Source organism: Chiloscyllium punctatum, chromosome 15 (genome assembly GCF_047496795.1).
Source record: "Chiloscyllium punctatum isolate Juve2018m chromosome 15, sChiPun1.3, whole genome shotgun sequence".
Taxonomy (NCBI): Eukaryota; Metazoa; Chordata; class Chondrichthyes; order Orectolobiformes; family Hemiscylliidae; genus Chiloscyllium; species Chiloscyllium punctatum.
Window position 1 is genome coordinate 76,266,519 of NC_092753.1, and position 18,169 is coordinate 76,284,687.

Genomic DNA, 18,169 nt, shown 5'->3' on the forward strand with positions numbered 1-18,169 from the left:
TTGAGTATAGAAGCAAAGAGGTGCTTCTGCAGCTGTACAGGGCCCTGGTGAGACCACACCTGGAGTACTGTGTACAGTTCTGGTCTCCAAATTTGAGGAAAGACATTCTGGCTATTGAGGGAGTGCAGCGTAGGTTCACGAGGTCAATTCCTGGAATGGCAGGATTGCCTTACACGGAAAGACTGAAGCGACTGGGCTTGTATACCCTTGAGTTTAGAAGACTGAGAGGGGATCTGATTGAAACGTATAGGCTTATGAAAGGACTGGACACTCTGGCAGGAGGGAACATATTTCCGTTGATGGGGGAGTGCCGAACCAGAGGACACAACTTAAAAATACGGGGTAGACCATTTAGGACAGAGATGAGGAGAAACTACTTCACACAGAGAGTGGTGGCTGTGTGGAATGCTCTGCCCCAGAGGGCAGTGGAGGCCCAGTCTCTGGATTCTTTTAAGAAAGAATTGGATAGAGCTCTTAAAGATAGTGGAGTCAAGGGGTATGGAGATAAGGCTGGAACAGGATACTAATTAGGAATGATCAGCCATGATCATATTGAATGGCGGTGCAGGCTCGAAGGGCAGAATGGCCTACTCCTGCATCTATTGTCTATTGTCTATTGTCTATTACTTAATTTCCTAATCAACCTGCTCGGAGACGCTATTCCACACCTCTAGAAAAGGTGGGAGTTACACTTGATTACAATTTAGTCTCTGAGAACAATTTAAAGATTATAATTCTTTAGGAAATTCCAAATTTAGTTATTTTTTAAATGAGTAGGGATGTTGCAAAATGTGGGCCTACTGCAGGTAACAGACACATTAGAAATAAGTTTTGGAGCATTTGCAAAGATTCTGCATTGCACAATTAGAGTGCTGTTGCAACAAACTTTCTTTACAGTTCCAGCAAAGAGCCTCAGAATAGCTGGATTTAATTGTCAGGAAATGTTTTGTTAATGCTGCAAAAGTTCAATCAGAATTAAATGGAAGCAAATAAAGGAGTAATTACTGGAGCTGGTGACAAAATGTTGCAAACAACACAAGTAGTAAAACTGAAAATATAAGTTAATAAATTTGGGACTTTACAAAAAATGTATATGTAAAATTACAAAATTGTAACTTTTTGAAGAGGTCTAAGAGTCTGGTTGGAGCCATTAGAATTCAAAGCGAGCATATGCCTCTCTTAACTTATCTGTTATCTGTAAAATAAATATAAATTCAGATTAGAAATGTATATATTACTAATATTGCAATGATCTTCCATTGTGTTCAAATCTTGCACTATTTTCTTCATTTTGTTTTTGTCTCCCATTCTTTCTGACCAATGAACTCTCAATATTAAAAAAACAAAATGTAGAAAATGCTCAGCTGATCTGAGCTCAGCATTAGTGAAGAAAGAAATAGAGTTACATTTTAGGCGGTTGAATTTTTGTCAGAAATGAAGAAGTTCAAGAGATTGTTTCAGAAGATCTGGGATGGAGTTCTAAAGGGGAAGACAGATTTAACTAACTTGCTGGAGTTTATTTGGAAGAAGTGAGAGAAAGAGTCGCTGAGTGCAAGATTGTTGATGTGGTGTACATGGACTTTCAAAACATGTTTGATATCGTACATTAGACTGTGACAAACGTTGTAGCTCATGTTCAGAAAAGATTTACAAAGGATGTTGCCAGGGTTGGTTGATTTGAGCTATAGGGAGAGGTTGAATGTGCTGGGGCTGTTTTCTGGAGGTCTGAGGGGTGACCTTATAGAGGTTTATAAAATCATGAGGGGCATAGATAGAATAAACAGACAAAATCTTTTCACTTGGGTGGGAGAGTCCAGAACTAGAGGGCATAGGTTTAGGATGAGAGGGGAAAGATATAAAAAGGACCTAAGGGGCAACTTTTTCATGCAGAGGGTGGTGTGTATATGGAAAGAGCTGCCAGAGGTGGAGGCTGGTACAATTGCAGCATTGTGGGGCCAAATGCTGGCAAATGGGACTAGATTAGGTTAGGATATCTGGTCGACATGGATGAGCTGGACCAAAGGGTCTGTTTCCGCGCTGTACATCTCTATGATTCGATGGCTATAAAATTGGCAGAATAATAGGAAACAGTAACAGTCAATGGATATCTTTTGGACAGCAGGAAGATAGAGAGGGGAATTGGTATTGGGACTTCTGACTTTTCCTGTTTTATATTAATGATATAGATCTTAGTGCAGGTCTCATTTCAAAGTTTGCAGATGATATAAAACTTAGAAGCTTTGTAAACGGCGCTTGCAATTTTACCACTGGAAGTACATCTAATTCTCTGAATATTTGATCTGTGCACAGACATGATAGTGGCTAGGGTACTTAGCCCTATCTTCACTTGAAAACATATCTGATTATAAAAAAATATTCATGGTGTGTGGGCATTTCTAGTGTTAGTTCTAGTGGCAGTTAAGACTCAACCACATTGCTGTGCATGTGGAGTACTGTACAGGCTAGACCAGAGAAGGCTGGCAGTTTCCTTCCCCAAGGACATTAGTGAAACAAATGGGTCTTTCTGACAATCAGTAATGGTTTCAAGGCCATCCGAGATTTTTAGATCAAGTTCCACCATCTGCCATTGTGGAATTCAAACCCATGTCTCCAGAACATTACCCAGCTCTCTAGATTAATAATCTAGCAATAATAGCATTGCCTCCCCTGATGCTCATTATTTGACCCCAAAGTAAGTTCTAGATAAATCTCACATCTTTACTGTCAAGTTCATATTTCAATGATACGTCTGTTAAGTTTTGATAATAAACAGGTTTGGCCATTGTCTATGACATATATGTCAATTTTCTTGTTCACCTCTAAATATTTACAGAAGATTTTTTTTTGGTCAAAGATTCCCTTCATTGTTCCTATTCCAGGTCCAAAGTCAAAATATACTTAATCAATTTCTGCTTCAAAATGTAGTATTATTTCTTTCTGTTATGATTTTGAAGATCACTTTAATGAGATGATTCATTAAGTGTATAGTTCTAAAACAATTGACCCTTTTGGAAGATGGGAACATATTTCAATAAATTGAACTTGAGAAAAAAAAATTCAAAAATGTTCAATAGTACTGTAGTGCAGGTCATGGATCATGAAATATTTACCTTGCTATACATCTGAACCTGTTCATACAGAAAATGTTGAATTGTTTCTTTGTAGTCATTAGTAAGTTCACGGTTAAAGTGATTGATTTCAGCTGCAAAAATAATTAAACATTGTTACTGAATTGAAAGTTCTCAAACACAACTGTTTAGTGAGAATTTCTCACTTTTAAATGCAAGCCTGTCAAGAATTCAGCATTTGGAGAATGCAAGTGTTTATAGCAACAATCTCTTCTTTCCAGCAGTTCACTGTTCAGGAAGAAATAAAGTAACCAATGACTCTTGTACGCTGAGACTAATGTAAAAGGCTACATCCTTAAAAGAGATTATTGATTGTTATATTTGCATTGCAGAATATGCTGAACAGTTTATATTCTGTCTTCTTTGAGTTCGAACAGTGACAATTATTGACTCCGTCAAGGAAGTCAGCCTGCAATGGAAATTCTGACTAAGCTGGAGCATGCTAAGTTTATAATTATACTGAGAAGTGTTTGTTCAACTGCAAAAAGATGATGTTGAGCTCAATAACTTCATTCAGACCTTTATCAGCTACTTAAAAATAAAACAGGGAAACCCCCAACATTGCACAGAAAAATCAGTGCAGTGTTCTAAAGCAAATCGCACTTTTATAATTAAAATTGATTTAAAATAAAAGCAAGGAAGAGTGAATTTTTGGAAGGAAATTAAACAAGGGTGGAATTGACAGCAGAATCTTGTGGAAGTACTTTATTAATTGAGCCAGACTGGAACCCTGTTGTAGTGTCATCTGTGCTTTAGCTGTTGTTTTTATATGACCAATTAAAATCCTTGGCAAGTAGTAGGGATGTGGGGAGGCTGAAGTGAGTGGTGAATACCTCTGAAGTGGGTGGTGAACTACCTTTCCCATGCTGAATCACAGATCTGACCCAACACCATCTCCTGCCAGAAGTCAGAAGGACTGACTTTACTACCAGTAGATGGGAGTCAAAATTAGTCAATAGTTAACTGCTGCTGGGGACCCAGGCCACAGTAAGTATGGATGTGAGGAGGTTGCAGCAAAATGAGAAGTCCATGGTTTCCTTGCAGAGCAAAAAGAAGAAATTTGGTTTTTTTTCCAGTCCAAACGAAACATAAGAAAATATATAATTCACTTTCTTGACTTTCCCAATGCCAGAGAGTATCCATTGTCAAAGGCTTGTCACTAGGGGACTCTGGTTGAAATGTTTATGAGTCTTGTCTCTCATTTGAATTATGTCTTCTAGATTTGGAAAGTAAAAATAGTGGGGAATGGGAATATTGCAATTTGGGATGTGGCAGGGAATCATTGTGACAACGCCAATTTAATCTTTGCACCTGCTCAATTTCTACTTGATTGAGGAGGAGGTTAGATTGACTCCTAAGAAGTAGTTATCAAGAAAACCTAGACAATTTAAAAAGGTTCATACCCTGTATAGTTGAAGACACGACTCCAGCTTTGAAAACTATGGCTTCCTTTTCTTTCATTGTGACTTTGTTGACTTGAGCAAGTTTTTCATATTCATGAGCCTTTTCTATTGCTCCCTGGGAAGAAAACATCACAAAACGTTTTTCAACTGAAGTACATCTACAGCAATGCACTAAAATCTGTTTAGGTATTTTTAAAAAAACTCAGAGAAAGTGAGGATTGCAGATGCTGGAGAATCAGAGTCGAACAGTGTGGTGCTGGAAAAGCACAGCAGGTCAGGCAGCATCTGAGGAGCAGGAGACTCAATGTTTTAAGCCCTTCATGAAGATGCATTCCTGATGAAGGTCTTATGCCCAAAACGCTGACTCTTCTGCTCCTCAGATGCTGCCTGACCTGCTGTACATTTCCAGCTCCACCCTTTTTGAAATGTAAAAAAAACCTCATTAATTATAAATTGCAGCACTTTCAAATCGAAAACAATAATTGTATACATGAAGGTCAGGCAACAGGAAGGTTGAAGATGACATGAAAGGGAGGATAATAGATCCTGGAGTTTGCAGAAGGCCTACCTTTTTGAGGCAGGGAATTTCGTTTTTGGCAGTACTTACTTTTTGCACACTGGAACTGCTCACCAAATAAAAACATCACCAGGGAGTCTCCTTTGAGGCAGATTCAATGCCTCAATAGGTAATGTTTCCATCCACTGTGACCCAGGTTTTTAACACTGGCCTGTTAGATACTCATTCAACATATTATGTGGACTCCTGGGGCAGTGCAAGAATAGGAGCATGATTTAACAAGGGGTAGAAGAATACTCTGACTGAAAAATTGTGTTTGGAGTTACAAAAATAAACCTAGCTTGTCATGTGGCAAAAAAAATTAGTTTTTTGCCTCAAGAAAAGCATTATGGAATTTTACTATATAATTGGTATAAGAAACTGTGGAAAAGTTACAAAGCTACTAAAAGTACATTCCATTGTGAAATATGAAGCAGATAATAGTACAGATATACATAAATGTAAGATCAAAAGTGAAGCCACAGTGGCCTATAGAAACTGGGCTGTGTATCACCTATTTTTTATATGATGGTCCAAAGTCTCCAATAAAATGGGTAAAGGCTCACATTATTAAAAAGGCACAAAATCAACAGAATGCTGAATGTTGAAAATCCAGTCAGCATTTAGAATCCTGTTGCAGATTCATTTAAGAGGCCTAACACTAGTTTATCGACCCCACCACAACACTGGATCGCCCTGAGAGAACTGCTGACAGCTCCAGCTATGTTTGGACCACAATTGGAGGCAATAGCCTAGTGGTATTTTCGCTAGACAATTAATGCGGAGACCCGTGTAATGTTCCAGAGACCCGGGTTCAAAATGGCAATTGGTAGAATTTGAATTTGATAAACATACGGAAATAAGAATTAAGATGACCATGATACCGTTATTGATTGTCAGGAGAACCAATCTGGTTCATTAATGTCCTTCAGAGAAGGAACTCAGCTGTCTGACCTTCATTTGACTTGAAACTAATGGCAATGTGGTTGACAATTGACTGCCTCTGGACGATAAATGCTGATCCAGTCAGGGACACCCACATCACAAGAAGGAATTTAAAAAAAGATAAATGCACACACCTGGTTTATCTGACAGGCAGTCTATCAGGTTACTCCAAATAAAAAGCTCAACATGGAGTCTGGACCTCACATTCAAAGAACTTGGTTCCTTTGCAAATATGGTAAAAACAATGACTGCAGATGCTGAAAACCAAATACTGGATTAGTGGTGCTGGAAGAGCACAGCAGTTCAGGCAGCATCCAACGAGCAGCGAAATCGACGTTTCGGGCAAAAGCCCTTCAGAAGGGCTTTTGCCCGAAACGTCAATTTCGCTGCTCGTTGGATGCTGCCTGATCTGCTGTGCTCTTCCAGCACCACTAGTCCTTTGCAAATATTGCCATTTGTGTTCATCAATGCACACCAGCCTCTCTTACATGCTTTCTGGCATAAGATTCTCATTACCATTACCCTCAAGTCACTATTTCCCCTATCTCCCAACCTGCCTCTCTTCCTGGTAACCTTCTATCAGTTTCCTGAGCGACAGCACTAGCCCAATCTTCAGATGCTCAAAGTAAATGCGGCCCAATATCAGAGAAATGTGAAGTCTCACTACCATGTTAAACATAGAACATAACACAGTACAGGCCCTTCAGCCCTCGATGTTCTGCCAACATTTTACCCTACTCTATAATCAAACTAACCTACATACCTTTCATTGTACTATCTTCCATGTGCCTATCCAAGAGCCGCTTAAAATCCCTAATATATCTGACTCGACTACCACTGCTGGCAGTGCATTCTACGCATTCACCACTAAAGAACCTACCTCTAACATCTACCCTAAACCTTCCTCCAATCACCCTAAAATTATGCCCCCTCATGATAGCAATTTCCATCCTGGGCAAAAAGTCTCTGCCTATCCACTGTATCTATGTCTCTCATCATCTTGTACACCTCTATCAAGTCACCTCTCATCCTTCTTCGTTCCAATGAGAAAAGCCCTAGCTCCCTCAACCTTTCTTCATAAGACATGCCCTCCAGTCCAGGCAGCATCCTGGTAAATCTCCTTTGCATCCTCTCTAAAGCTTCCACATCCTTCCCATAATGAGGCAACTAGAACTGAACACAATATTCCAAGAGCTGCAGCATGACCTCGCAGCTCTTAAATCCAATCCCCCTGCTGATGAAAGCCAACACACCATATGCCTTCTTAACAACCCTATCAACTTCGGTGGCAACTTTGAGAGGTCTATTGATGTGGACCCCAAGATCCCTCTGTTCCTCCACACTGCCTAGAATCTTGTAATCTGCATTCAAACTTGACCTTCCAAAATGTATGACATCACACTTTTCCATGTCAAACTCATCTGCCACTTCTCAGCCCAGCTCTGCATCCTGTCAATATCCCATTGCAACCTACATTCGTCCTCCACACTATCCACAATGTTTAAAAAATCATTTTTTATTTTCAGTGTGCAAATTCCAAAAGACATTCAGTTCTCAACAGGGTTAATCTGCGTTGTTTTATTCGCGTGGAATGCAGCAATGGCCAATTACTTGTTTTGATTGTTTCTGTTTTCGCTATAGCTCACTGCTGCTGTGACCAGTTAAGTTTGAACACCCTATTTTTGTTTTGAAACCTGATTGAACGTTGGCAAATCCACAAGTTAAACTTGTGTAGTCATTCCAATTACTCTCAATTTTATGAATGGTTTGGAATATGGATGGTTTGGTATATGGAAAGATTGTTTGCAATATTTTCAGCACTGTCATTCCCAATTTGCAGAATCTACTTTTTGATTAGATTAGATTTCCTACAGTGCAGAAACAGGCCCTTCGGCCCAACAAGTCCACACCGATCCTCCGAAGAGTAACCCACCCAGACCCATTCCCCCAATAATGCACCTAACACTATGGGCAATTTAACATGGCCAATTCACCTGACCTGTACATCTTAGGACTGTGGGAGGAAACTGGAGCACCCAGAGGAAACCCACGCAGACACAGGGAAATTGTGAAAACTCCACACAGACAGTCGCCCGAGGCTGGAATTGAACCCAGGCCCCTGGCGCTGTGAGGCAGCAGTGCTAACCACTGTGCCACCCAGCACAAAAATGAGCCCTCCTAGCACAAAAGTAGATTTAAGTTTCTCAGCTACTATATCCTCAAATTCCACAAGCAGAGTAAAGGAAATCTACCCAATTAGCACTTTGTTTTGACAAAGAATCTGAACATATGCACTTGTCATAGTTCTAGGCATTATATTTGAAATCAAACATACCAATTTTTCAAGCAAAATGGTAATACATTATATAGATTTTGTGACTTTGGTTTGGAGATTATATTAGTTACTATTTCAAGATAAATGGAGTTTAGTTAGTATAAAAAATGATAATGTAATATAATGATCCTATTTTCATTTGTAGGATATTTGAATGCAGTTATTTTGAATGAAAGATTACCAAGTGAGCCAATCAAAGCAGCATCATTTGGTGCCAGGTTTGCATTTATTCAATGTGCAAGCAATCAACACGAGGAGGAGGAGGATAGATTCCAGTTGTGTGTGGGAAGGAGGATTAAAGTGCAAGCATTAAAGTGAAACACAACTGAGTGAGTTTAAAGTTACTTAAAATTTTATCTTAAAACCAGACTTTTTATATAAAATAAATCTGACTTCAAAATGGATGTTGCAAGGATGAAGAACCCTGTTCTGCGCTGGCTGGAACTACTGTTCAGATTTGCCTGTATTTTCTTCATTACCCTGAACGGTCCAGTGGATTTTAAATGGAGAGCACTCTGTCTTTTCTGTGCTGTATTGTGCATTACAATGAACTGTACTATTCTCTTCCTGGAGACTGGTGCAAGCAAGGATCGATGTCGTCATATGTCACATTTCACAGAAGTGGGCATTTTTAGTCTTGCTGTGGCGTTCACTACAGAAGCTGTTGTTCAAATTGTTAGTGCTATCGAGATGGGTATGCTGTTGCAACCTGGCCAGTATCAGTTTCGACCTGGTCCAACTTGGCTGTCTGACTTTCACTTCATAGTAGTCTCAACTGCAGGTGTATGTTTTGTTTCTTTACTGTACTGGAAGGACCATTATCACCACAGATGTTGGATTCTGCAGCAAGGCATGTTTGTGATTACACCAAAATCTACATATGGAGTGAAATTAACATTTTCTTTTATTCTACTGTTGCTGCTGTGGGATTCTGAAGAAAACGGAACCTTTTCAACGATATTCTTTTACTTAATAGCTCACATTTTTTCTGTACTTAAAGCTGCTACATTTGTGATTCCTTCTGAAGTATCCAAACTAAAGATCGGATTAGGAATCATTTGCATCAATGTAATACTTATCTTTGTTTATGGCCGAACCCTGTTACTGTGGCCTGAGCATATTTTGACACAATGCAGTAATAAGGTATACGTAAAACTTTGTGCACCAAAAGAAGATGATAAACTGTGTATGCTTTCCTTTTACAACTTCTGTGCTGGAAGAGTTACCTTCGCAATACTATCAAGTATTAATATCCTGCTGCTCATTTATGATTCAGTATCCATACTTAATTTTCATAAAACCAACATGGTTAATAATATCCAAAATGAAGCAGTGTAATGCATTCCATTTTAATGAATTCTTGGTGAATAAATATAAACATCCTGATTTGTACATCCTTATCTCACTAATATATTATAGAGCTTACAGTTTAAAGTGAAGAAATATGTTTCTGCTAAGCTGGTAATAAATCATATTAGAATGGAAAAATCTAGAGATAATAGGTTAATATTACAATGTATGATATTACTAACAAATTTATTAACATGTTCATTAATAATATCACACAACTGCGACTGACAAGGAAAGCGTGAGAATGGAGAGAGTTACTTTTAAAAGCAAGGTTATTTGAGGGAAACTATCAAGAAAATAGCGCTGATGCAATGCAAAGCAAATCTCAGTTTAAAAATAAAATGTTCATTTCCATTTGCAAAACCCAACTTGTTGACGTGATTCAGTCATAATGTCAACCTTTGTTGTTACACTCTTGCACATAAAATCCAAGCAAATCTCACTCACCTTCCGGAAGAATATAAAGGAGATTGGGCAGGGGACTTCCTGCCACAACCCTCTACTATAGGATGTCTGCCTCAATTTCCTTCCTATTTTCCCCCTGTCAGTACCACTACCCAGCTGCCTGCAACTGATATGAAGGTGATTTTTCTCCGAGATTTGCCAAGTTCAGATTCTCTTAAATTTTATCATACAGTATTTTTTTTTAAAAACAGACCTTAAATATTTTGCTGGACTTCATAATGCATTAGTATTTAGTGTATTTAGGAATACACCAATCCTTGAGCTGTCGAAGAATTTCTCAATATTTTCTTGTTTACGGCGAATTTATAGGTTCAGATAAAAAGCATTTTTTAAAATTCAGGTTTGAGTGGTGAAATGTGACAAGTAACAGAATTGAGTACTTGTGGGAAGGTTGTTATAAATAACAACCATATTATCATAAAGTTCAATATGAAATTATTGCCAATGAGGAAAAATAAGAGAAACCAAAGTACGCTTTAAACTTTCTTATGATTGTACCTACTAATGGATATCAATTAGTGCCATAAACAATTTCTCTCATATCTTCTCATCAGTACCTATTGGGATCCACTCAGTTTGCAGACCGACAAAGCTACACATAATGATATTTACAAGCACATTTCATGGATTAGCCTATTGCTATGATATTGTGTCAACTGCATTCAATGCCAACTGTCATGCTTTCAAAATGTCAACGGTAGAAGATCTGAACCTGTCCCTTACAACTGCTTCTAGCACATTATTACTGTTTATCTTGTATCGTTACAACAGGTTGCCTCAGTTTTTGTTTCAAGTGGCTTCATTGGACTTCTCATCATTTCCAAACAAAATTTGAAGAATTCATTTGACCTTCCTGGTTTGTAAGGGTTCCTGAAACCAGTGGTTGCACAGTAACCTCAGCTGGAAATGGTGTCATCACAGATGTAGACTTATAAGTTTACCTTTTGAAATCTCAAAAAATCCCTCCAAAATGTGAGTTGTCTTAAATGCCAAATATTAAAGTGAATCATTGATGTTCACCATTATTTTGAAACGCTGTTGGTATTCAAAACAAAGAGTGGGCATGTCTTAAACACATGCGATCTTCACAATGCAATCCATATTGCTTACTTGATCTTTTGTCCAGTTATAAAAATATGCAAGATTGTATGTCAATCCACTATCATACGATCCAGCTATAAAAATAATTCTTAAGGAAACTTGCATTTCTGGGTGAAAAATCAATGATGACTACTCATGTAGGTATAGAATGTTAATTGTAAAGTAGATTGATGTACACTCAAAATCAAGACTTTTGGGGACAGAAAGTGGGAGCCCCTTTAAAGTTAAAAATCACACAATACCAAGGTGTAGTCCAACAGGTTTATTTGGAAGCAGTAGCTTTGGGAGCGCTGCTCCTTCTTCAGGTGGTTGTGGAATCCACCTGATGAAGGAGCAGCACTTCGAAAGCTAGTGCTTCCCAATAAACCTGTTGGACTATAACCCGGTGTTGTGTGATTTTTAACTTTGCCCTCCCCAGTCCAACACTGGCTTCTCCACATCAGAGCCTCTTTAAGTTATGCCATGACTTACTGCGTACCTTAATAACTCCATAAATTACTCATGATCATCGTTGTCCTCTGTAAGTGTCCTAATATTATAATTCAGAGAAAAGAAACCTGAATCTAACCTTGAGGACGTTTATAATATCGGGGAAACAGGCCAGCAATCCTTTATACTCTTTACTGATCTCCAACAAACAGTGAACATCTTGCTTTGGCTGCAACAGAAAGAAGAAACATAGCAGATATTTATTACATTGCAAAGGAGTATTTACAAAAAGACAAATTTTTCAAAGAATGAATAAACAGTAAATATTTTCAAATAATTGCACTTAATTATCTCAGTTTACCTGATCAAAATAAACATTCCCAATATCATCGTACGTTTTTCCCACAAATGCCAATGCATTTCCAATGGATTCTTTCCCTTTTGAAAAATAATTTCATCAAGTTTAATCTGTATTATGTTGGTATGACAATAACATTTACAATGTGGTATTTAGCAGCACTGTTTGTTGCTGCTGCATGCTTATCTATTTTGTAGTTGTCTTAGTGGCTATGGTCAAACAGATCTCATTAACCTGGCTCAAAATTTAACATCTTTCTACGGGCTCTCTCTATATAGGTGTGGATCACATGCCTAGAAATGCAGTTGCTGAGAAAGCACTGGTAGCTGTGAATGTATTCTGTTAGCATTACATTAATTTTAGCTTGGCTCAAAATGTACACAGCAGTCTGAGACATCTGGATATTTTATAAATATTGTTCACTATGCTTTTCAAGTTGCATTCTGGATGTGTTCAATCCTAAGTAGTATGAGATCACCTGGTCTTCGTCTTCCAGCTCTGAATTAATATTCATTTGCTTTGCTGGAACAAAGTTGCACCATAACTAAATGCTTGCACTCTACTGCCTGTCGATGTGTCAACAGAACAGGGTAATAAAAAAAATTAGGATTGCTTTGTTTATTTGTGTTATTTGCATTGCCCTCCTAAATCTACCCTGTGCCAACTTGTTTGCAACTACCTGAAGGTATTCAAACTGGAATCAGCTTTGGACCACCAGACTTCCATGTTAGTTGGCTATGGCTAGGCAGTGGTGGTTCTGAGCTGGCTCAGAACTTGTATGTACATGAACTTCTCTTTAAGCTATATCTTTTCATGTTCTCTTATTCTCGAATTGTTAAAATAGGTGCCGGATTATGGTGACCAATAAAAGCTTTTTGCCGTATTCTATTGTATTTTACAGTGAAATACACTTGAAAATAAATCATTCATTTAGAACACGTAAATAATTAATTACACTCTTTCAGTGTTGCTGTTTGACAGTACTATGTCACAAATGCCCATGAACATAAAATTAACCTGTGTGTTTTTTTAACTCACATATTAGATGTTGGCTCTGATTTGTGGCAGAACCTTGTGTCCAGAGGGGCAGAAATATAATCAGCATTCTATTAATGGTTAATCAGCTCATTAATCGTTGCAGGACTCTCCCCACTTTTCCCCTTCGGATACTTCTCTCATTGACAATGTAGCCAGTGGAGGAGGAAGGGGACAGGGGTTAAAACAGGAAATTGGGTGCCTTGTGAAATTTAGTCTCTGATAGAAGCCTAACGTAAGCAGAACTTATTTTAGTCAAATAAGAGAACAGGGCACAGGATGCAAGCTAATGAGTACACTGTGTTTTAGAAAAGATATAGAGATTAGCGTTTTCTAGAATTCTGCCTGCAGCTGAAAAGACTATGAAGAGCAAACTCGAGGCTTCCAAGGTTCATCCAAAACATTGCCTAGGTGCAGGTAAATTTACATGTATAACCTACATTTTTATGGTGAATTATTGCATCAAGGTACAATATAACAGAAGTTAAACCTTACGTTTCTAAGTAATGTTTTGAAATTGCTGAAACCAGATCCTTATGCTTATTAATTTGATAAAGCAAAATCAAAGTATAACAATGCACTTTACCAAGATAGGTGCTTTTAGCAAATGATGCTGAGATATCTGAGAAGGCCTTCCCTATTTTGATATACTCTGACTTCAGTGCTGGAACAAGAGGTTTAAAAGTGACATAATTAAATACATGTTAACACAATTCAAATCATGCCACAGCAACACTGAGGCAAAATAGCTATGCTATCAATTTTGCATAAATTATAAAAATTGCAATCAATACCTCAAATAATCTATGCATTGATAGTCATATCAAATTATAACAAGCAATGGTTACCTGAACTGTAATCTTAACAATTAATACAATGGGAAATGCTTTTTGATGATTTCCAATGCTTTAGTAGCCAAATGCAAAGTGTATTCATTAGTCTGCTTTTTAAATAACTTATCCTTTCATTGAATGTGGGTGTACCTGGCCAAGCCAATATTTAGTGACTTCGGTAATTGTCCTGATTATGAGCTGCCTGCGTTCTGAAACCACATGCAATTCTTGACATGTGGGGACAACTAGAATTCTGTTAGGGAGGTAGTTCCAGGATTTTGCCTAGTGACAGTGAAGAATCAGAGTTCCAATTCAAGATGTTTTGTGGCTTGGAGAGAAACTTGTGGGGAGTAATATTTCTGCGTATCTGCTGCTTTGCCCTCCTGAGTGGTAGAGGTTGCAGGTTTGGAAGGTGCTTTAGGAGAAGGCTTGGCTGCAGTGCATCTTGTATACACGACACAGTGGGATGCCAAGCAAATGGGCTGCTTTGTCTTGCATGGTATCGAGATTCTTGATTGACACTGGAGTTGTTCCATTAAAAAAAAGGAGAGAATTCCACTATGCTCCTGACTTGTGCCTTGTAAATTGTGAAGGTGCTTTGGGGATTCAGGAGGTCAGCTTATGGAACCAGCAAGAGGAACAAACAATTTATCCAAGATTGGTGTGTGGAAAAATTGGCTGCATCACCACTGAGCCCAGATGGAGTATTTAAGGGGAATGGAAGGGGAAGAGATCTTTTCAGAGCCAAGTGAGTGATGCAAGTAGTTTGGAAAATATTGTGTAGGGCCAGGAGAAGCATGCGTATAAGGATCAACAATATTTCAATGAAGAGCGCAGGAGGACATGTCCGAATCAGTACCAGGCTACTTGAAAAGGACATGTTAATCTGGTGGAGCTACTAAACAGGACTACCCATGTGCTAAACAGCAAAAGCAGCAAGCCATAGACAGACCTTACTGATTCCACAATCAATGGATCAGATCTAAGCTCTGCAGTTCTGCCACATCTAATTGTGAATGGTAGGGGCCAATGAAACAACTCACTGGAGGGGAAACCTCCACAAAGGAACTCAGGGTGAAGCATCTGTAACAGTCTTCAGCTAGAACTGTTCAGTGGGTGATCCATCTCAACCTCCTCCAGATATCACCAGAATCACAGTTGCCAGTCTTTAACCAATTTGATTCACTCCATGTGATATCAAGAAACAATTGAAGACACTGCATACCACAACGGCTATGGGCCCTGACAACATTCCAGCAATAGCATTGGAGGCTTGTGCTCCAGATCATACCATATCCCTAGTTAAGGTGTTTCAATACAGTTATAGCACTGGCATCTACCAGATATGTCCTGTAGACAAAAAGCAGAACAAATCCAACCTGACCAATGTTCTGATCAATCATCAGTAAAGTGTTGGAAATGCCATCAATTCTGCTATCAAGCAACTCTTTCTTAGCAATAATCTGTTCAGTGATGCCCAGCTAGGGTTCTGTCACAGCCATTCAGCTCCAGACCTCATTACAGCCATGGTTCAAACATAAACAGAAGTGCTGAATCCCACTGGTGAGGCGAGCATACTTACCTTTGATATCAAGGCCACATTGTGGCATCAAGGAACCCTATTAAAACAGGAATCAATAAGAATTAGAGTAAACCTCTCTGCTGACTGGAGTCATATCTGGTACAAAACAAGATAGTTGCAATTCTTGAAGGTTGGTCACTCAGTTCCAAGACATCTTTACATGAGTTCATCAATGTAGTGTCCTTAGTCCAATCACCTTCAGCTGCTTCATCAATGACCTTCCCTCCATTTTAAGATGAAAAATGGGGATATTCGCCAATGTTTGCACAATGTTCAGCACCATTCGCAGCTCTGCAGATACTGAAGTAGTTTGTGTCCAAATGCAGGAAGGCTGTTACAAAATCCAGGTTCGACAGGATTCCAGATTCGCACTCCACAAGTGTCAGATGGTGACCTTCTCCAACAAGGAAGAATCCAACCATTGACCCTTGACATTCAATAGCTAAATTACCACTAAAACCCTCATTATCAACATCCTGGACGTTTCCCATTGACCAGAAACAGAACTAAACTAGTCAAATGAAGACTGTAGGTACAGGTGAAGGTCAGAGACTAGGAATATTACAATGAGTAATTCACATCCTGACTCCAAAAAGCCTGTCCAAAATATACATAGCACAAGAATGTAATGAAATAATTCCTACTTGCCTGGATGAGTGCAGCTGCAACAATACACAGGAAGCTTGACACCATCCCAGACAAAGCAACTTGCTTCACTGGCATTGCATCCACAAACAAATCCCTTCAACATCTGTGCTTAGTAACAGCAATGTGCATTATCTACCAGATGTACTGCAGAAACTCTCCAAGGCTCCTTAGACATCACCCTCCAATCCCATGACACGTCCATCTGGAAGGACAAGGGGAGCAGATGTATTGCAAAACTACCACCAGTAAGTTCCTTTCCAAGTCATGCATCATCCAAAGTTGGAAATATATTGCCATTCATTCAGCATTGCTGGGTCAAAGTTTTGAAACTCCCTCCTTCATGGTATTGTGGGTATATCTACAGCAAATAGACCTCAATGGTTCTGAAGGCAGTCTACCTCCACTGTCTGAGGGGAACCTGAAATGGGCAATAAATGCTGGCCCAAATTGCAACACCATCATCTCTGAGTACCTCAAAGTAGCCTGTAGCCAAATGCTCGATCGACATTGTGTGAAGCTCCTAAAACTGGATGCACTGCTCTCGCTTCAACATTTTAACAGAGCTTTTGCCTACTTCGAGAAAAGTCACATACTGCTCAAAAACGTGAAGTTGGGCAGCGAATGATAGGCATTCAATTTTTTTGTTACATCTGTCTCCTGCTTCTTTTCACAAAGCGAAAAAGATGCTAGGCAGACAAATACAAATGTGTCTTCTTTTACCACTGAAGGACATTATGTAATACTCGGACAATCAGCTCATGAATTGTATTCGTGCTAAGAAATCAGGTGTGACTTTTATTCAGACTGGGAGTCCTGAAATCAAATCTATACCAGTTTTAAGGACAGTAACAGCAACCCTGCCACAGTGCTGCCATCCCTGAATGGTTATTGTAGATAGTAAAACAAGACAAGACAATATTCAGATCTAATAATATTGTATCAGACGAGATAATCATAAAACAAATCCAATAAAATCCACAACAATAAGTGGTGGTTAAATTCTATAAATTTGTTGTGAAGTTAGCAGATGAAGAAATCTTTTGCTACTATGTGACAACTATTGCATATTAAAATATGTTCAAACAATGCATTAGATATAGTTGTAAATCAGATTTGCAGGATTTGAATTCCCAACATTTTATATACATATCATTTACTATATAAATACATAGAGAATATCAACTATTTTTGATTGGCATCTAAGCAAATCCTACTAATGCTAGCCTCCTAAATGTGGTAACTGATAAAAATGCAAGACCAATATGGAAGAAACCAAAGTTTCATCATCTTAATATGTAAGATTCCTATTTATTATGGTTACATAAGTGACCGGTTTGCATTTAATGTAGGGCCTAACATGGTCTAAAAAATCCAGAACGTTTTACAATCAATGAAATATTTTTGAAGTGATGTCTGTGATGTAGAAAATTAAATGTTCAATTTGTTATGCTTGAATCACTTTAATCAAGCTTCCCTCCCTACCATAGTACTTAGCCAGCACTACTTAAAGTCACAAATAGAATTCTTCATGACTGCTGTTTTTCCCAGCTTTTGACATGGTCATTTAGCCCAGAGATGACAGTTTAATCCTTTTCCTTAGTCGCCCAACTCAATGAGACTGTCCCACCTTGGTTAAACTCCTGTTTATCCAAGGGCGTTCACAGCATTTCCAACAAGGCCTTCTCTTTTTACACCTATATCATTACATCCAGAGTTTCCAAAGGATCTATGTTACGAACCTCCTATTCATGTGGTTAAACAAGGGCTAGCAAAATGCAAATGAAAATAGAGTTTGAATAACAGAGGGATGCTAGTGGTGGCTACAGGCAGTGAAGAGGGGCAAGTCAGCAAATGTACAAAGAAACTTGACTTGGTGCACAGGGACAGAAATATCTGCATCTTAAATTGGGAGAGAAAACTAACAAGTATCTACTTAACTGCTGGAGGAACATTTTTTTAAAAAGCATAAATGCTTGGTGGCCAGAAGGATGATGGAAGATG

The 18,169-nt window shown here is 38.6% G+C and overlaps 1 protein-coding gene across 1 annotated transcript in view; it reads right to left on the reverse strand.

The window, feature by feature from the left end:
- Positions 1-592: 592 nt before the first annotated feature.
- Positions 593-18,169, reverse strand: part of LOC140485924 (sorting nexin-9-like) — an 87,975-nt gene continuing 70,398 nt past the window's right edge. The window contains exons 13-18 of the mRNA XM_072584369.1: positions 13,692-13,769; positions 12,074-12,150; positions 11,852-11,941; positions 4,532-4,646; positions 3,111-3,202; positions 593-1,195 (exon numbers count right to left, since the gene is read on the reverse strand). Coding sequence (XP_072440470.1) covers positions 1,151-1,195; positions 3,111-3,202; positions 4,532-4,646; positions 11,852-11,941; positions 12,074-12,150; positions 13,692-13,769 — 497 coding nt within the window. The 3' untranslated portion in view covers positions 593-1,150. The remainder of the gene's footprint in view (positions 1,196-3,110; positions 3,203-4,531; positions 4,647-11,851; positions 11,942-12,073; positions 12,151-13,691; positions 13,770-18,169) is intronic.